We start from the raw sequence: 15354 nt of genomic DNA, 5'->3' as shown, positions 1-15354 counted from the left end.
TGCTGCTTGGCCTGCTGTGTTCATCCAGCCCTGCACCTTGTTGTCTCTTATACAAGGTGATGTGGTTGGGAGCTTTTTGAGCAGCGGGTGATAATGACCTGGAACTTGTTGCCGATGAGGTTGGCGGAAGCAGAGATGATCAATGATTTAATTTTTCATAATTGTATAGGACATTAGTGAGGCTGTACCTGGAGTAATATGCACAGTTTTGGTCTCAAACGTATGGAGTATTCACTTGCACTGGAAGGAATTCAGAGAATGTTCACTGCCTTGATTTCTGGAATGTCTTATAAAGAAAGGTTGGACCTGTAATCATTGTCATTTAGAAGTGGGCAGTGATCATTTGAAAATGTAAGATTGTGAGGGGTCTTAACAAAGTAGATGCTGAGAAGATATTTCCCTTTTAGAAGCAATCTATGACTAGGAAGCATAGTTTACAAATAAGGTGTCTCTCATTTAAACAGAGAAGAGGAGGATTTTTGTTGTTATTCTTTGGAATTCTCATCAATAGACAGTAGAGGCAGCTGAGTTATTGAACCCATTCAAGGATGACTTTACAGCTTTTTAATCTACAAGGGTGACAAGGGTTGTGGGGAGGAGGCAGGAAAATGGGGCTAAGGCTACAATCCGATTTGTTGTGACATTGCTGAATGGACTGAATGACATACTCCTGCTCCAATTTTTTACGATTGATCAAAAGGAAATTGAATGGGTAATTAAGGGAGATGAACATACTGGACCATGTGGATGCAATGGGGGGAATGGGATTGACTGGTTTGCTGTGCAGCCAATCATCATATACCTGATAGGCTGAATTGCCTCCTCCTGCACTGTAATGATCCCATGAAATAGGATATCTGATGAGATTCTTAGCAAGATGAATCAAGTAACAAGGAACTGCATGAGTTGAATTCTCATGGGTTTAACAACATGGAATCAATATGGGCATATCTGTTTTAAAAGAAAATTACTGCACATGCTGAGAATTGAAATAAAAGCAGGTAATGCTAAACAGTCACCATGTCTGGCTGCATTAGCATGAAACAGAGCTAACATTTTAGGTCAAAGAGTTGCCTTCTGGCCTGAAACAGTAAATTCCTATTTTTCTATTGCAGGAAATGATGTCTGACTTGCTGAGTGTTTGCAGCATTTCCTGATTTTAGCATAATATATCATCATGTTCTGTGTGTGTGTACTGATATCATTTAGCTTAACTGTTGTTGTGAAGGCCTTTGATGCATTTATCTCATGCAATCTTAATTGCGTTGAACTGGACTCCTTTTAGCATTGTACAGCACAGCTATGCTCAGCATCTCTCTGCTGCAACTGATATCTTAATGAAGCATATCAACTCTCTGGATCAACACAATGTTATACATGTGTACACTGTTGTAGGGATTGGCAATGGGAGGTATAATCTTATCCTTGGAGATTTGCAGCAGATGACCAAAGTCTCAATGATGAGCTATTATTCCTGAACCAATATATATATATAAAATCCTGAACTGCCTCTTCAAAAAAGCCTGGTTGACAGACATGTTTCCATTTGTTATACTTCCCACTTTTGTAGGCAGAACCAAATAGCAATGGCAGCAGCACCAGCACTGTGACTACCAATACCACCAGCCCCAGCAGCTCCAGCACCATCAATGCCTGCAACTCCAGTGGGATTAACATGTATTCCAGTCCAACACTGGCTCCTCTCATCGAACAGTGAGTACAGCAGCAATGTTTAATTGTTATCTGAGAGATTTTAGAATTATTTATTTCTTCTAAAGATATGGGTGTCATGTGCATTTCCCAGTCCTAGATTCCCTGGAAGGTGGTGGTAGGCTTATTTTCTTGAACTGCTGGCCTAATACATTGAATGACTTGCTAGGTCACTTCAGAAGGTGCTTAAGAGTCAATTATATTTTCATGGGCCTGGAATTGCATATAGGCTTACACAGGGTAAGGATGGCAATAGGTGTGAAATGATGAACAAGATGGGTTTTTGATTTGATTTGAGTTGATTTATTATTGTCACGTGTACTGAGGTACAGTGAAAAGTGTTGCCTTACGTGCTTTATAGGCAGATCATACTATACAAGTTCACCAGGGTAGCAGAACAGAGTGCAGGATACAATGTTACACCTGCCGAGAAGGTGCAGAGAGAAATCAACATTAACATTAAAGAGGTCCATTCAAAAGTCTGATAACAGTAGGGAAGGATCTCTTGAATCTGTTCGTACATGTATTCAAATTTTCATATCGCAAATGTTAATGTAGGTCTTTCTCTCTGCACCTTCTCTGTGGCTGTAACACTGTATTCTGCACACTGTTCTGCTACCCTGATACACCTTGTATGGTACAATCTGCCTGTCTCAGCATGCAAAACATCATTTTTCACAGTACCTCAGTACATGTGACAACAATAAATCAAACTCAATCTCAAACTCAATAATGATCAGATAATCTGCTTTTGTGGTGTTGATTGAGGACACGTTTTGGCCAGAACACTGGGGATAGTTTCCCTGTATGTCTTCAAAATTGTGCGTTAGAATTTTTAACATCCATCCCAGCAGGCTTCAGTTTAATGTCTTTCTGAGAATAGCACCCCCAACAGTGCAGCACCCCTCCAGTACTGCACAAATGTTTCAAACTTAATTTTTGTTCTCAAAATCTGGAATAAGACTTTAATTCAGAGACTTGTAACACAGAGACCTAAGTCATTGATCCAGCATTGCTGCTCAAGATGCATTTCATTCTGGGATGTCAGTGCCGGACAAACATTTGCTCTTTCCGTTTTCCCGTGTCAATGAAGCTAAATTCTTTGTTTCCTATGTACAAAGCGGGAAGCAAAATGGTGATAAGGAGAATGAATGTCCTACTCCAGGCAAAGTCCAACCGGTCAAGGTCGAGATAACTAGCTCAGAGACAAAAGCCAGGATTGAAGAGGAAGCTTACAATAAAGGGTAAGATTTCCCTTGTGCCTGGAGAGAACAGAATGTAATATGTAGATGCTGGTACAGCGTCCACCCTCATAATCCACACAGTGGTGGCTGCCCAGTGCTGAACCTCCCCATTGCTCAGACTCTGCAAAAACAATACAGACCGTCAGATATCATGCCAGCCATTCCCTGGATTCAGTCAGGATTCTAGTGATCTTATTACTTATTGCTTGTTGGAAAAACCTCAAAAGATACTTCTTATCCATTGGCTGAGGTGCTTAACTTCTTCTCCCATCAACCACCCCCAGTCCTGGCATTGTTCTATTTCTCTTGCTGCATTTTCTATAAATCTCCATTATGGAATTTTGGGAACCTTGCCAGGAATAATGGAAGTCCTCTGACAGCTCCTTACATAGGGTATTCATATCCAAATCAGACATCCATTTGCCCTTTCTTTCTGCTCTAGGAATGCTTCCAGTGAGGCAATACCTCGATTTTAAAATCCTTATTTTTTTTTCAAATCTCTCAATTGGCTGACCTCTCCCTATCTCTGTAAACTCCTCCAACTTCATAACAGTGGAAATGAACATTGAATGGTGAGATTAAAAACCTCTTCTCAGGCAGTCCCTTGGAATTGAGGATGACTTGCTTCCCCTCCAGAATGATGGGTTCTAAGCTTGCTCATAAATACAATGTGCAATCTGCACACTCTGTCACATGCAAGGCAGATATTTGAATACTTTGTTGGTTTGTGTGCACTCCCCAACATCTTAACTTCTGCTCTGATATTTAACATCCTCAGAGATGCTCTGAAGGCATAGCTAAAGTGTTTCTGTCATAATCCTGGGAGTTTCCTGGCATTATCAATTTCCAAGTTGCTTCAGATCCTAATATCGCGCACAGGAGGGATATATCTAGCCTAGCAGAACTGGTTATAAATGATTAATGTTAGCTTGGGAAAGGATACTGCCTTTAGGCCACCTTTCTTGCCATTAGATTAGTGTTTTGAATCGCCTGCTGTAGTTTGTCCAAGTTTCTCAAATAGGTTGTCTAATAGCATGGGAAAGGGCTGTACTAAGATTGGTGCAGGAGTATTATGTAGACCTGTGTGGACATTGCATCCAAACTGCACACAGCATCCAATCCAAATCTGTATTTATGGCCGGTGCAATGTGACCTAAAAATTGTGCAAAGTTTTATAAACTTTTTTGCCTCCAAGTTACCAAGAAGGTTTGAAAGCCCAACTCAGCCAGGAACAGAAGGAGTTGCATGACATCCCTGAGAAGGTGGAGGAGCACAACTTAGAGAAACAACCAGAACTCAACTTCAAAGAAGAAAGGAAATGCAGGTGGGTTCCTGAAATTTTCATCGCACTAATGAAAAGATTTTCTGCATTATTTCTGGGATTTCTATTGCGTTGTATTGTTCTGCCCCCAGTTTTGTATTTAATGTGGCACATCACAAATCACACAAGCTGATTTTAAGCATTCAGGATGTAATATCCCAGATTCAGTGTTCAATATCCTAAATTTGAGCTCTCAGAAGCAACAATGAGGTAGTAGTGAAAATACTGGACCAGAGGCTTGGGCTGAGGCTTTGGGAACATTGGTTAAAAATGTAACGTAGCAGCTGGTGCAATTTAAATTCAGTTTTAAGCTTATCTCATTAAGGGTACCACAGAAATTATCATCAGTTGTCATAAAAATCCGTTTAATGCCTTTCAGGGAAGGAAATCTGCTATTTATACCTGGTCTGGCCTACATGTGCCCCTAGACCCACAGCAATGTGGTTCACTCTTAACTGCTGTCAAGCGTAATTAGAAATGGGTAGCAAATGCCAGCCTTGCCAGTGCCACCCATCTATCTTGAGTTAATTTTTAAGAAAGGTTAATTATTCTATAACCCAAATTCAGGCTCAATTTCCTTGATTCAGGGAGTAGTATCCATAGGGTTTAATACAGATTGTTTGGTTTTATACTTTATACTTCTGTTGATAAAACCAAGCATACCCTGCAATTTTTTTGCCATCCTCTTTACCTGCTGTGTTACCTTCAAAGATTAGTGAATACATATGATTCAAGTAACACATTGTGGTTTGGCAAACCACTCCATTATGGAAATAAACTTTATCGAATTCCATTAAATGGAAACTGTTCTAGCGGGATGGGCGTACTGGTCTGGGAGGGGCTGCATTGCAGATTCACCAGAACAATACTGGGCATACTGAACATTCAATTATGAAGACAGCTTGCATGTATTAAACTTATGGTCACTTGAATATAAAAGATTAATTATTAATTGGAAGCATTAAAATGTTGAAAGATTCAACAAAGTAGATAAAAACAATTTCCTCTGGATGAGGATTATTCAGAACGAGGGTAGTATTAGGCATTCAGGGATGATATCAGGAAACACTTCTTCAGAGTATGGAAATTTGGAACACTGTCCCAAAAAAGCTGTTGATGATTTGAAAGTGTTGGGATGCAGGAATCTTTTGAGATTGAAACCTGTAGGTTTTCCTTTGGTAGGGTATTACGGAAAGCAAAAAGAAAATAAGTAAATGGAGTCAAGCTACAAGTCAACCATAATCTAATTGATTGGTAACAGACTTGAGGGTCCAATTTGGAGGATAATAAAAACAATGATTCTAAGAAACATACAGAAGCGAAAATTATTTCCTTCAGCTCAATTATGTTTCAATCATGTTTTATACATCCCAAGCCTCCATAACTAGCAATGTCAGCAATGTTGGTTTGGAGTACACACCAGACTAGTACACGTGGGAGATGACTTTGGATTGAAGATTGCATTGTGGAAGGAACTCTCTAAAGTGATAATGAAATGTGTATGTCAATAACATCTAAATGTTAATTAAAGTCCCCACTTTGCCTGATAACAGACTGCGCCAGCTTCATCATTTCCTGTAAACAAGAACTTGTACTCCATTTACTTTCCAAAATGCATTCATTCTCCCACTTCCATATTTTGGACATAAAAGTACTTAGCTTATGTTGCACTGTTTCTGTCAGTGCACAGATGCTGTTAGAGTTATTAGATTCCCACCAGTTTCTCTGCAATTCCAGGTCATTCTGATCATATAGGAGCTACTACACAAGTACAGAATCCCTTGCACTTGGCTCCACAGGGGCTCTGGGTCCAGTCTGTGGGCACAGGGATCTAACTCAGTAAATCAAAGAGGGAAATGCACCTGAGTTGTCCCAGAGATTAATTTGAGAAGAGATGGTCACTAATCTTGATGCAAGTAATAAAAAATGGTGTCTGTCTGTCTCTTATTCTTTATTTTGCTGACTCTATTTGACTCTGCCTCTCTCGCTTTGTCCCAATTTCTAACTGTGCTTTCTTTTCTTTTTCTCTGTCTTTACCTGTCTCTGTGTCTCTGTCTGACTTTTTCATGTTCCCTGTTCCTCTATCTCTTTGTTTGTTTCTTTCTCTCTTCCTCTCTCTATCATTCTCTGTTCTGTGTTTTGTCACTCTATGTATTTTGCTATTTTTCTATTTTTCTCACTCTCTTTTGTTTTATCCCTCTGTTTGTTTTTCTTGTCCAACCTCTGCATTCCTCTGCCCCCTGTCTTGCTCTGTCTCTTTTGTTCCATCCTACTACTCTCTCCCTGTCTTTTTGTCTGTAAGTCCTTCTTTATCCCTCTATCTCTTTCTTTCTGCCTCACTCTTTCTCTCTCTCTTTCTCCATTTCTTACTTCCTCTACTTTTATTATCTTGTCTCTCCTCTGTCTCTTTTCCGTATTTCTCTTTTCCATTTGCCTATCTGTTTCCTCACCTTCTCTCCCTTCCTTCATGGCCGTCTCTGTCTTGCCCTTTCTGTGTTGCTGTTCTCTTTGTTTTTGGCTCTCTCTTTGTCTGCCTCTCCCTCTCTCAATTTCCCTGTTCCCTTTCTCTGCGTATCTCTCTCTGTCTCATTCCCCTTCTCACAGTAAGTTTGAAGAAGTTTCAGAGCTGATCGACAGACTGTGCCCGAAGTGTTTGAGACATCGCAGTGCAATCTGGATTGTGGGGGCTGTGGTACTATTCTTTGCAGTTCTCATCAGCATCTTCAGCTCCGTCCATTATCCGTGCAGTGATCAGTCAGACACTCCAAGCAGGAAGAGCAGCTGCTCGGCGGTGCAGAAATATCTCTGGCCTTTCTCAGGATCACGACACAAGAACCGGGAACAGGTGTAACGGAAAGTTCCAATTTCTGAGGAGCGAGAGCACAAATCATTCCACAATCAAATACCAGGGAGACAGCTTTCACAAGACTTCCAAAGGCGTGTGAACACAGGCATTTATAGAACCATCGTTGCTTGAACCATCCACCAACACAATGATCAGCTGCTAACTTACAACTAGGAACAGCATAGTTTATGTAGCCCTCTAAGATATTCCAACTATTTAACTGTTTTATCCTTAAAGGTGTTTAATCATTTTATTGTTTGTGTGTTTAAATGTTGATTGTCGGCGTAAGTAAATATTCATACTTCTGAACAATCTTGTTGCAAACTGTTTCCTATTTTACTTCTGTGAGCTGGAAGACAAATCAGGTGATTTATTTTAGCTATTACATTGCTGTTATTGGCTACTTCTTACCTGATTTTAATTCTTCATGATGAATTACCCAAAATAGGACAGTCACAATGCTGGTTGTGATCAAACTATATCGTGCTCTAGTCAGTCCCACTTTGGAGTATTGTGTCATGTTCCAGCAATGGAGACAATGGAGCAACATTCAAACACTGGAGGCCGAACAGAGAAGAGCCACAAATCTAAGATCATCAAAGGGTCAGAGTAATGAAAATACTGGAAAGAAAGTTTTGAAAGGAGAGAACTGAGAGGTGATCTTAAACAATTTGTTAAAATAAATAAAGACTGCAACTTAAACCAGAAGAGCAGGATAAAGGAAAACTAGTTCAAACTGGTTAATAAAAGGCAAGTTCAAGCAAATAAATGGCAAATCCAGCTCTTTTTCCTTTGCCCAGAGAAATGGATGCATGTGGAATGAAAGCTTGAATAGGGTAGTGGGAAGTAACAACCCAGGGAAGTTTAGGGATAGGAGCATCTCCATTGATGGATGAATGGAATTGATAGGGTCGATCTTCATGGATTAACATTCAGCGAGACCTTCTACATCCCCCATGATTTTGTGACCTTTACTTTTAATGATTATTTCAAGAGTGATGAGTTTCACTTGTTAATACATTGCAATGTAACATTCTAATTATTGGGCCTGTTGGTGGAACTGAAACAATAAAAAGAAAAAGGGAAATAAGAACACAAACTGAAATCCCCAAGGAATCAGACCTACTCCACCATCTCCTATCCAGGCTTACTTTTTCCTCTACTTTTAAACTGGGTGACATGTTCACCCTCTATTCCTTCTACTACCCTGACATTTAGAACCTGAACGTTAGAGCAAGCCACTGCTGTCTTCACTGCCCAACTTTCCATCCGGAATGATATCCCCCATCCTTCACCTGAGCATTCCCAACTGGAGATTTGACAGATCAGGGAGCATTCTCCTGCCACAGCTATTGTGGAAGATCAATCTGTGAAAAAAGTGGTCTGGAGAAATCCCAGCAGAGATTCCAACCCCAAACTTTGCCATCTTTTGTGGTCAGACAATACCATTTCTAGAATGATCTCGCCTAATTCAGGGGCAAACCCACAAGTAATTGTGTACCTTTGTTGTACTGATTCTAAAAATCATAATACAAGCAAAAGAAGAGACTTAGCTGTTAGATGAGAGGCAACTGTACATAAATGCACCTTCTTATTATTCATTCATTTGATGTGAGAGTTGCTGGCCAAGCCAGCATTTAATCCCACTGACAAGATAGTGCTGAACTGCCTTCTTGAACCACTACAGTCCATGTGGTGTAAGGACACATAAATGCTGTTAGGAAAGGTATTCAAGAATTTTGACCAGTGACAGGGAAAGAATGGTGATATATTTTCAAATCAGAGTGGATGGCTTGCAGGAAAACTTGCAGGTGGTCATGTTCCCATTCATCTGGTGCAAGGTGAGAGATGTTGTGGGTTTAGAAGGTGCTGTGAAGAAGCCTTTATGATCTGCAAAACTGCTTCTTGTAAATGGTACGCACTGCTGCCACTGAGTGCTAATGATGGAGGGAGTGAATGTTTGAGGTGGTGGATGGACTCCTAGTCAAGTGGGCTGATTTTATCCTGGGTTCATGTCAAATTCCCTGAGTGTTGATGGAGCTGTACTAATTCAGGCAAGCAGAGAGTATTCTGTCACACTCCTGACTTGTGTCTTGTGAGTAATGGACGGGCTTTGAGAAGTCAGGAAGTGAGTTACTTGCTGCAGAATTACCATCCATTGATCTGCTTTTGTAGTCACAATATTTATGTGGCTTGTCCAGTTAAATATTTTGGTACATTTTATATAAGTTCTCAGCTGTTCTGGCTTTAATTAATGGAAAATTTAAATAATAAATACTTAAAATTGTGTTGAATTGAATCTTACTCAAAAATTGAAAATGCCAGATTAACAATTGTGTGCAGTTACTGCAATGGTAATGCCCTCATTCTATGATGATAAGATCATTCTTAAATTTAATAGGCCCATTGTAAAGTGCAATATTTCTGAATAGTTCCATTGATTGGGCAGGGTTCCCCCACCAAAGCACTGAAAACATTTGAAAGTAACTCAATAATATTCATCCTTCATGTCTGAATGTTTGCGTATTATATCAAGATCCATGTAAAGTTTTGCACGTTAAAGCTAACACATTGTACTGTATAGTCCCACATACTTGATTTTGTTAAAATAAAGTTTACCTAAAATGTTTCTGTGTAACTTGTTTGACAAGAGATTTTTTTTCCATTTAGAACCTTAAAGATTTATAACAGTAGGAAACTGCTAGCTCATTGCATTTGTACCAATTCTTTGCTACATCAACATGAAACTGAATGGCTTAGCTAACTAGTTAGTGGTTTGTACAAACTAATCCTACTGTCCTGCTCTCTCCTCAAGAGCTTTACATCAATCCAAAACTAATTCTACTGAACCACGCTCTCCTTATAGCCCTAAATCAATCCAAAACTAACTATGATACCCTGCTGTCTCCCCATAGCTCTGTATCGATCTCAAACAGTCCCAGTCTCTTCCTGTAGCCCTCTTTAAATTGCATGCCAATGCTACCACTCTATCTCTATAGTTTTATGTGCTCCTTTTCTTAATAACTATCCAGCTTTTCATTAAAGATACATTGGTATTTGCCTCAAACTTCCGCCTTGGCAAAATATTCTGTACTCTAACTGTCTTCTATGTAATAACATTTCACGAAGCTCTATCCTTTGTCTATCAATAACAGCTTTAAATCGATGATCCCCTCGGGAGGATACAATCTTTCCTTGTACCCACTCTGAAAATAAGTCCAGCTTGTCCTCATACCTCTGAAACAACATCTAGATAAATCAACTATTGCTCAGTAATGTGACATCCAAAACTGCACATAGTTTCTAACTGTGGCTTAGTGGTTAGTACAAAGTTAACCATTACTTCTTCAATCTTATATTCTATGTCCTCAATTGTAAAACTACATTTTCTAGTGATCTTTCTATGAAAGATCATTTATACGCAGTCATTGGATGTGGGCGTCACTTGCCAGCTCAGATTTATTGCCCTGGAGAAGGTAGTGGTGAGTAACCTAGAAATGCCGCAGTATTAGGGTTTAGGGACACTCACAGAGCTGTTAGGAAGGTAATTCTGGGATTTTGACCCCATAACAGTGAAAGAACAGCAAAGTAGTTCCAAGTCAAAATGGTGTGTGGTTTGAAGGGAAAGTTGCAGGTGATGGTTTTCCTTTGTATTGTCTGCCCTTGTCTTCTAGGTGATGGAGTTTGTGGGTTTGGAAGGTGCTGTCAAAGTAGCATTGGTGAGTTACTGCAGTGCATGTTGTAGATGGTACACACTACTGTGACTGTGTAACAGTGGTGAAGAGATTGAATATTTACAATCATGGATAGGGTCCCAATTAAGCAGGCCACTTTGTCCTGAGTAGAGTTGAGTTTCTTATGTGTTTATGGAGCTGTATCAATCCAGACAAGTGGGGTGTATTCCATCACACTTCTGACTTGTGCCTTGTAGTTGATGGACAGGCATTGAAGAGCCAGGAAGTGAATTACTCACCACAGAATTCCTAGTGTCTGACCTGCTCCTATGGCCACAAAATTTGCATGGCTAGTTCGGTTCAGTTTCTGGTCAACAGCAACCCAGGATATTGATAGTGGAGAATTCAGTGATGGCAATGCCATGGTGCATTTCTTGTCCAAAATGCATTACAACCAAACAAGTACATTTGAAGTATATTTTAGTGTGGGAAATGTGGCAGCCAAAGCTTGCAAATAAAATTATGTTGATAGTTTGCATAGTATATTGTTACAATCAAGTGAGGAGGAGTAAATCGGTTCCCCTCTTTTCAATCTCCTCCATTGGCAATAGCAAAGATTTATATTCTTTTTTGCACAAAGCTTACCATTTTCAATTAGAATGTAGTTAACGAGTGCTCTAGAAACAAAAAGGCTCCAATTAGAAGGTCTCCTTGAGTGAAAGAAAAAGCAATTTATCGGGCTAACCCTGAAAAATAAAATCAAAGCACAAATATGCACCTGCACAAAGTTAAAGAGGGATTGTGTCCAGTGCAAAACAGAAATAAAAGAAGGCACAGTTTAAAATCCTTAGGGTGTCCATTTATGTGAAAGGTTTTAACCTGGGATCAAATTTTTTTAATTGAAGACCTGTGTCCCCAGCAGTGGTGAATAACTTTTAAATTTTTCTTGTCCTGATGTTTCCTTTCAATCAACTCAGTAACCGGGCATTTTTCATTCTTCAGAGGCTGACAGATCACTTCCTTTACCTGCTTCCAGTTGCAACTCCATCTCCCGTCCTCTGCCAAAAGCAGCTCCCTGAAATACAGCTGCCTTGAGTATTCCAATCCTTATTTCCAAGTTTAATAATTGTAATAGTGTCTTTCACCTCTAATATGTTAAATTTAACATAAATAGGAGATGGGAATTTCTTCATGCCTGACTGATTAAAAATATCAGACAATTTTGTATATTCCACATTGATTTCATGACTTGCGGCTAACCTGTGTGGTAAATTGATTGCTGTGGCCATTTTGAGTCAGGGTTTTTTTTCTTTTTGAAACTATAACTGTCCCAGGTATTAAAATCAGATAATGGAATTTGAAAATGAATTGGCAATTTTTATCACTATTGTTATAGTATCCATACGAATGTGAAGATTTGCACTTTTTAAGCTAAAGCATTATGTGGTATAATGCCGTATCCTTGATTTTGTTAAAATAAAATTGACCTAAAATGTTTCTGTGTAAATTATTTGATTAAAATGACTTGCTTTGTCATTTAGAACTTGAAAGAAATGTTGGACTGCAGATATAGGGGAGAATTCTCCTGTTCCTCAACATAATGATCATGAGATGCCATGTGCCCAAATTTGAAGAACAACACCTTATCTTCCACCTTACAGCCGGAGGACTCAACATTGAGTTCTCCAATTTCAAGTAACCTTCCCACCCATCCCCGAGCTCTCTTTCCAGCCTCATCTCCTCCCTTCCATTCCAACTTCTGACCTTCCCTTCCAGCCACCAACTGAATTTATCTCTCTCGTCAACCAACATGGTCATACCTACTGCCAGTGTCCACCTATCACCACCATTCTATGACCAGCCCCCCTCCCCCTTCCTTTTACCTGCAGCTCTCCCTACCCCTACATCCAGTCCTGAAGAAGGATAATACCTCAAACATTGATTTCTCCTTTCCTCCAGAACCTGCTGGCTTGCTGTGTTTTTCCAGCCTTCTGTTTGTCTACCTTGCATTCCAGCATCTGCAGTTTTTTGGTCTATAGCCTCAGTTTAACATCTCATTCAAAAGACAGCTCCTCAGTACTTTCTAATAACTGGCACCCTGACAAAGCAGTGCTCCCTCACTGCCACTCAGATTATGCCATGCTCCCTCAGCACTGCCCATCTGCCAATAAAGCACTCACTTGCGACTGCCCCTCTGACACTGCAGAACGCCTTCAATAAAGGCAAAACCGTCACAGTCCTACTAGACCATATAATCATGCTGTCATCAGACAGAGACAACCAGTGGGTAATTTAACCGGAGGATCACCATGCCTCAGGCGAGGGGAGAGGTTGAGAAGTAGAGTCCTTCATGGTAACCTCAACTGGTGCAGGAATTCAGCCCACACTGTTGGCATCACTCTGCATTGCAAACCAGCAATCTAGCCAACTAAGCTAACTGACAGTACAGTACACCCTCAGTATCACTGACTCTGACAGTGAGCATTCCTTCAGTAGAGACAGTGAAGATCAGTATTGCCCCTTCAATGTTAATATATACCTTCAGACTGACTGCACCCCTGCAGAACTGATCCTGTGACAGAGTTGTGCATGCTCAGTACAGTATTGTCTATCTGCCAAGGCTACGCCCCCTCAGTTTTGATTTTCCACAAGTGCCACATTCCCGAGTATTGACTCTCCAATGAAACTGAACTCCTTCAGTACTGTTTCTCCAATAGTGCAACACTCCTCAATACCAACCCTCCAACAGGGTGGTACTCTGCCTTATGATGTCATCCTGAACATCTTTGTCAGCATTTTACCTGGGTGGGACTTGAACCTTCTGGGTTAGATTTTACCAGCTAATGCCATTGTGGGATTGGAGCAAAGCAGAGTGAATAACAACACAGGAACAGAATGAAGCTATTTAACACCATGAGTTTATTTTGCCTTTTAATGAGATCGTGGCTGATATATGATATCTCCTTTGTCCTCTTTTGCTTAATATCTTCAAGTATCAAAAATCTATCAATCTCAGAATTAACATTAACAATTGATTTGTCATCAATTGCCATTCATGGAAGAGAATTCCAAATTTCTATTATCCTTTATGTGTAGACGTGTTTCCTAATGTCATAAAATATATGCCTTTAAATTTTATACTCTGCCCATTACTCCTAGACTTCCCAACAAGCAAAAATAGCTTCTTTATCTATGCTCTTTATTAGCTTGAACATTTTTATTAGATTCCTCCTTAACCTTTTACATTTCAGAGAATACAACCCTAGTTAATGTAATTTCTCTTTCTAATTTAACCCTTGGTCTGCTGGAGGTTGATGAGACATGGCAGATAGACATGGGTCAAGATGATGAGGTGCAGCAAGCAATCAGAGAGGGCAGATCAGAACAGATGTAGCAGAACAGGAGGATTGATGCCTTAGAAATGAAGCTGAATGAGAGGAACAGATAAGTGGAGTGTATTGGAGTGGATTCAAAGTGCGCCAAAAATTAAAATTGATGCTCCTAAACATTCTTGTGTCCCCATTGAATGATCTGATCCAATGTAGGATGGGTCTCATTGGAACCATTAAAATGGCTGTTTGAGGCGCCTGTACAGAACCACCTAGTAACTGAATTCATTAACTTTATCATAAAACTGCAGACACCTAAAAATGCTACTGACATATGTACCAATATTTTTGACCCAATAATTTCATATACTGTCTCAATCAAAATCCCCAGCTGAACTGAACTCTTATCAGCAAGCTCTCATCATTCCTTTGTTTGTTGTTAGGGGCAGGAAGACTTTTTGATTCCAACTTAGTAATCATATCAACAGAGCTTAAATATTGCTAAGAGGAAACCAGTCAAAGCTTTTCATCTTATAGTCAAGATGAAAATAACGGTGATGCAAGAAACAGACTTGAGAAAAGAGACAACAATTTATATAACCTATTACTATGATCTACTGAATTCCTGTGTTCGTGGGTCAATATACAAATTGGGATTCCTGCAGTTCCACATCCTACAAGATCAATCTTATGGCAACATTGTGAATAGGGCCCTAGTCATCTGTTCACCTTGGGCTTGTCAAATCTATCCCTGTGAATACCCTAATCAAATCATTACTCGCTGAATGTGGCAGAAACTCATGAAAGAGACTTTCTACCGTTGAGCAGGGCCTAGTTCACCCCAGAAGTGGAGGTATCTCAAAACACTTAACACCAGGTGAAGATAGCTATCTCATGCTGCTTTATGCAGGAAAGCCAGAAATGGTTTTCTCCATCAACAAGATGGTGCCATCAAACCAAAAATGTATTTTGCCGACCACACAAATGAGTAATATGGAATATAGTTTTGGAAACCTGGTCGGCATGGACAAGTTGGACTGAAGGGTCTGTTTCCATGCTGTATGACTCTATGTCTATGTCTATATGAGTTTCAGCATCCGTGTGATGCCAGTTAGATGGGTCATGCATCTCAATGACAGGCAGACTGTATCTAGCAACATATCCTTTTGACCATTTGAAGCTGGCAACATGCTGATCATGTTCGATCAGCTTGTATTTACAAGCATCGGAA

The 15354-nt window shown here is 39.9% G+C and overlaps 1 protein-coding gene across 2 annotated transcripts in view; it reads left to right on the top strand.

Annotated features, from left to right (window-relative positions):
* Positions 1-9758, top strand: part of mrvi1 (murine retrovirus integration site 1 homolog) — a 103306-nt gene extending 93548 nt beyond the window's left edge. Inside the window, exons 21-24 of one of the 2 annotated variants that reach the window (XM_048607007.1) lie at positions 1571-1713; positions 2832-2954; positions 4150-4278; positions 6880-9758. In XM_048607007.1, coding sequence (XP_048462964.1) covers positions 1571-1713; positions 2832-2954; positions 4150-4278; positions 6880-7126 — 642 coding nt within the window. In that variant the 3' untranslated portion in view covers positions 7127-9758. The remainder of the gene's footprint in view (positions 1-1570; positions 1714-2831; positions 2955-4149; positions 4279-6879) is intronic. The other variant, XM_048607008.1, reaches the window with a different exon arrangement.
* The last annotated feature ends 5596 nt before the right edge of the window (positions 9759-15354 follow it).

This window comes from Rhincodon typus, chromosome 17 (genome assembly GCF_021869965.1).
Source record: "Rhincodon typus isolate 14 chromosome 17, sRhiTyp1.1, whole genome shotgun sequence".
NCBI lineage: Eukaryota > Metazoa > Chordata > Chondrichthyes > Orectolobiformes > Rhincodontidae > Rhincodon > Rhincodon typus.
The sequence above is the reverse complement of the archived record's forward strand: the minus strand, read 5'-3'. Positions and strand labels throughout refer to the sequence as shown.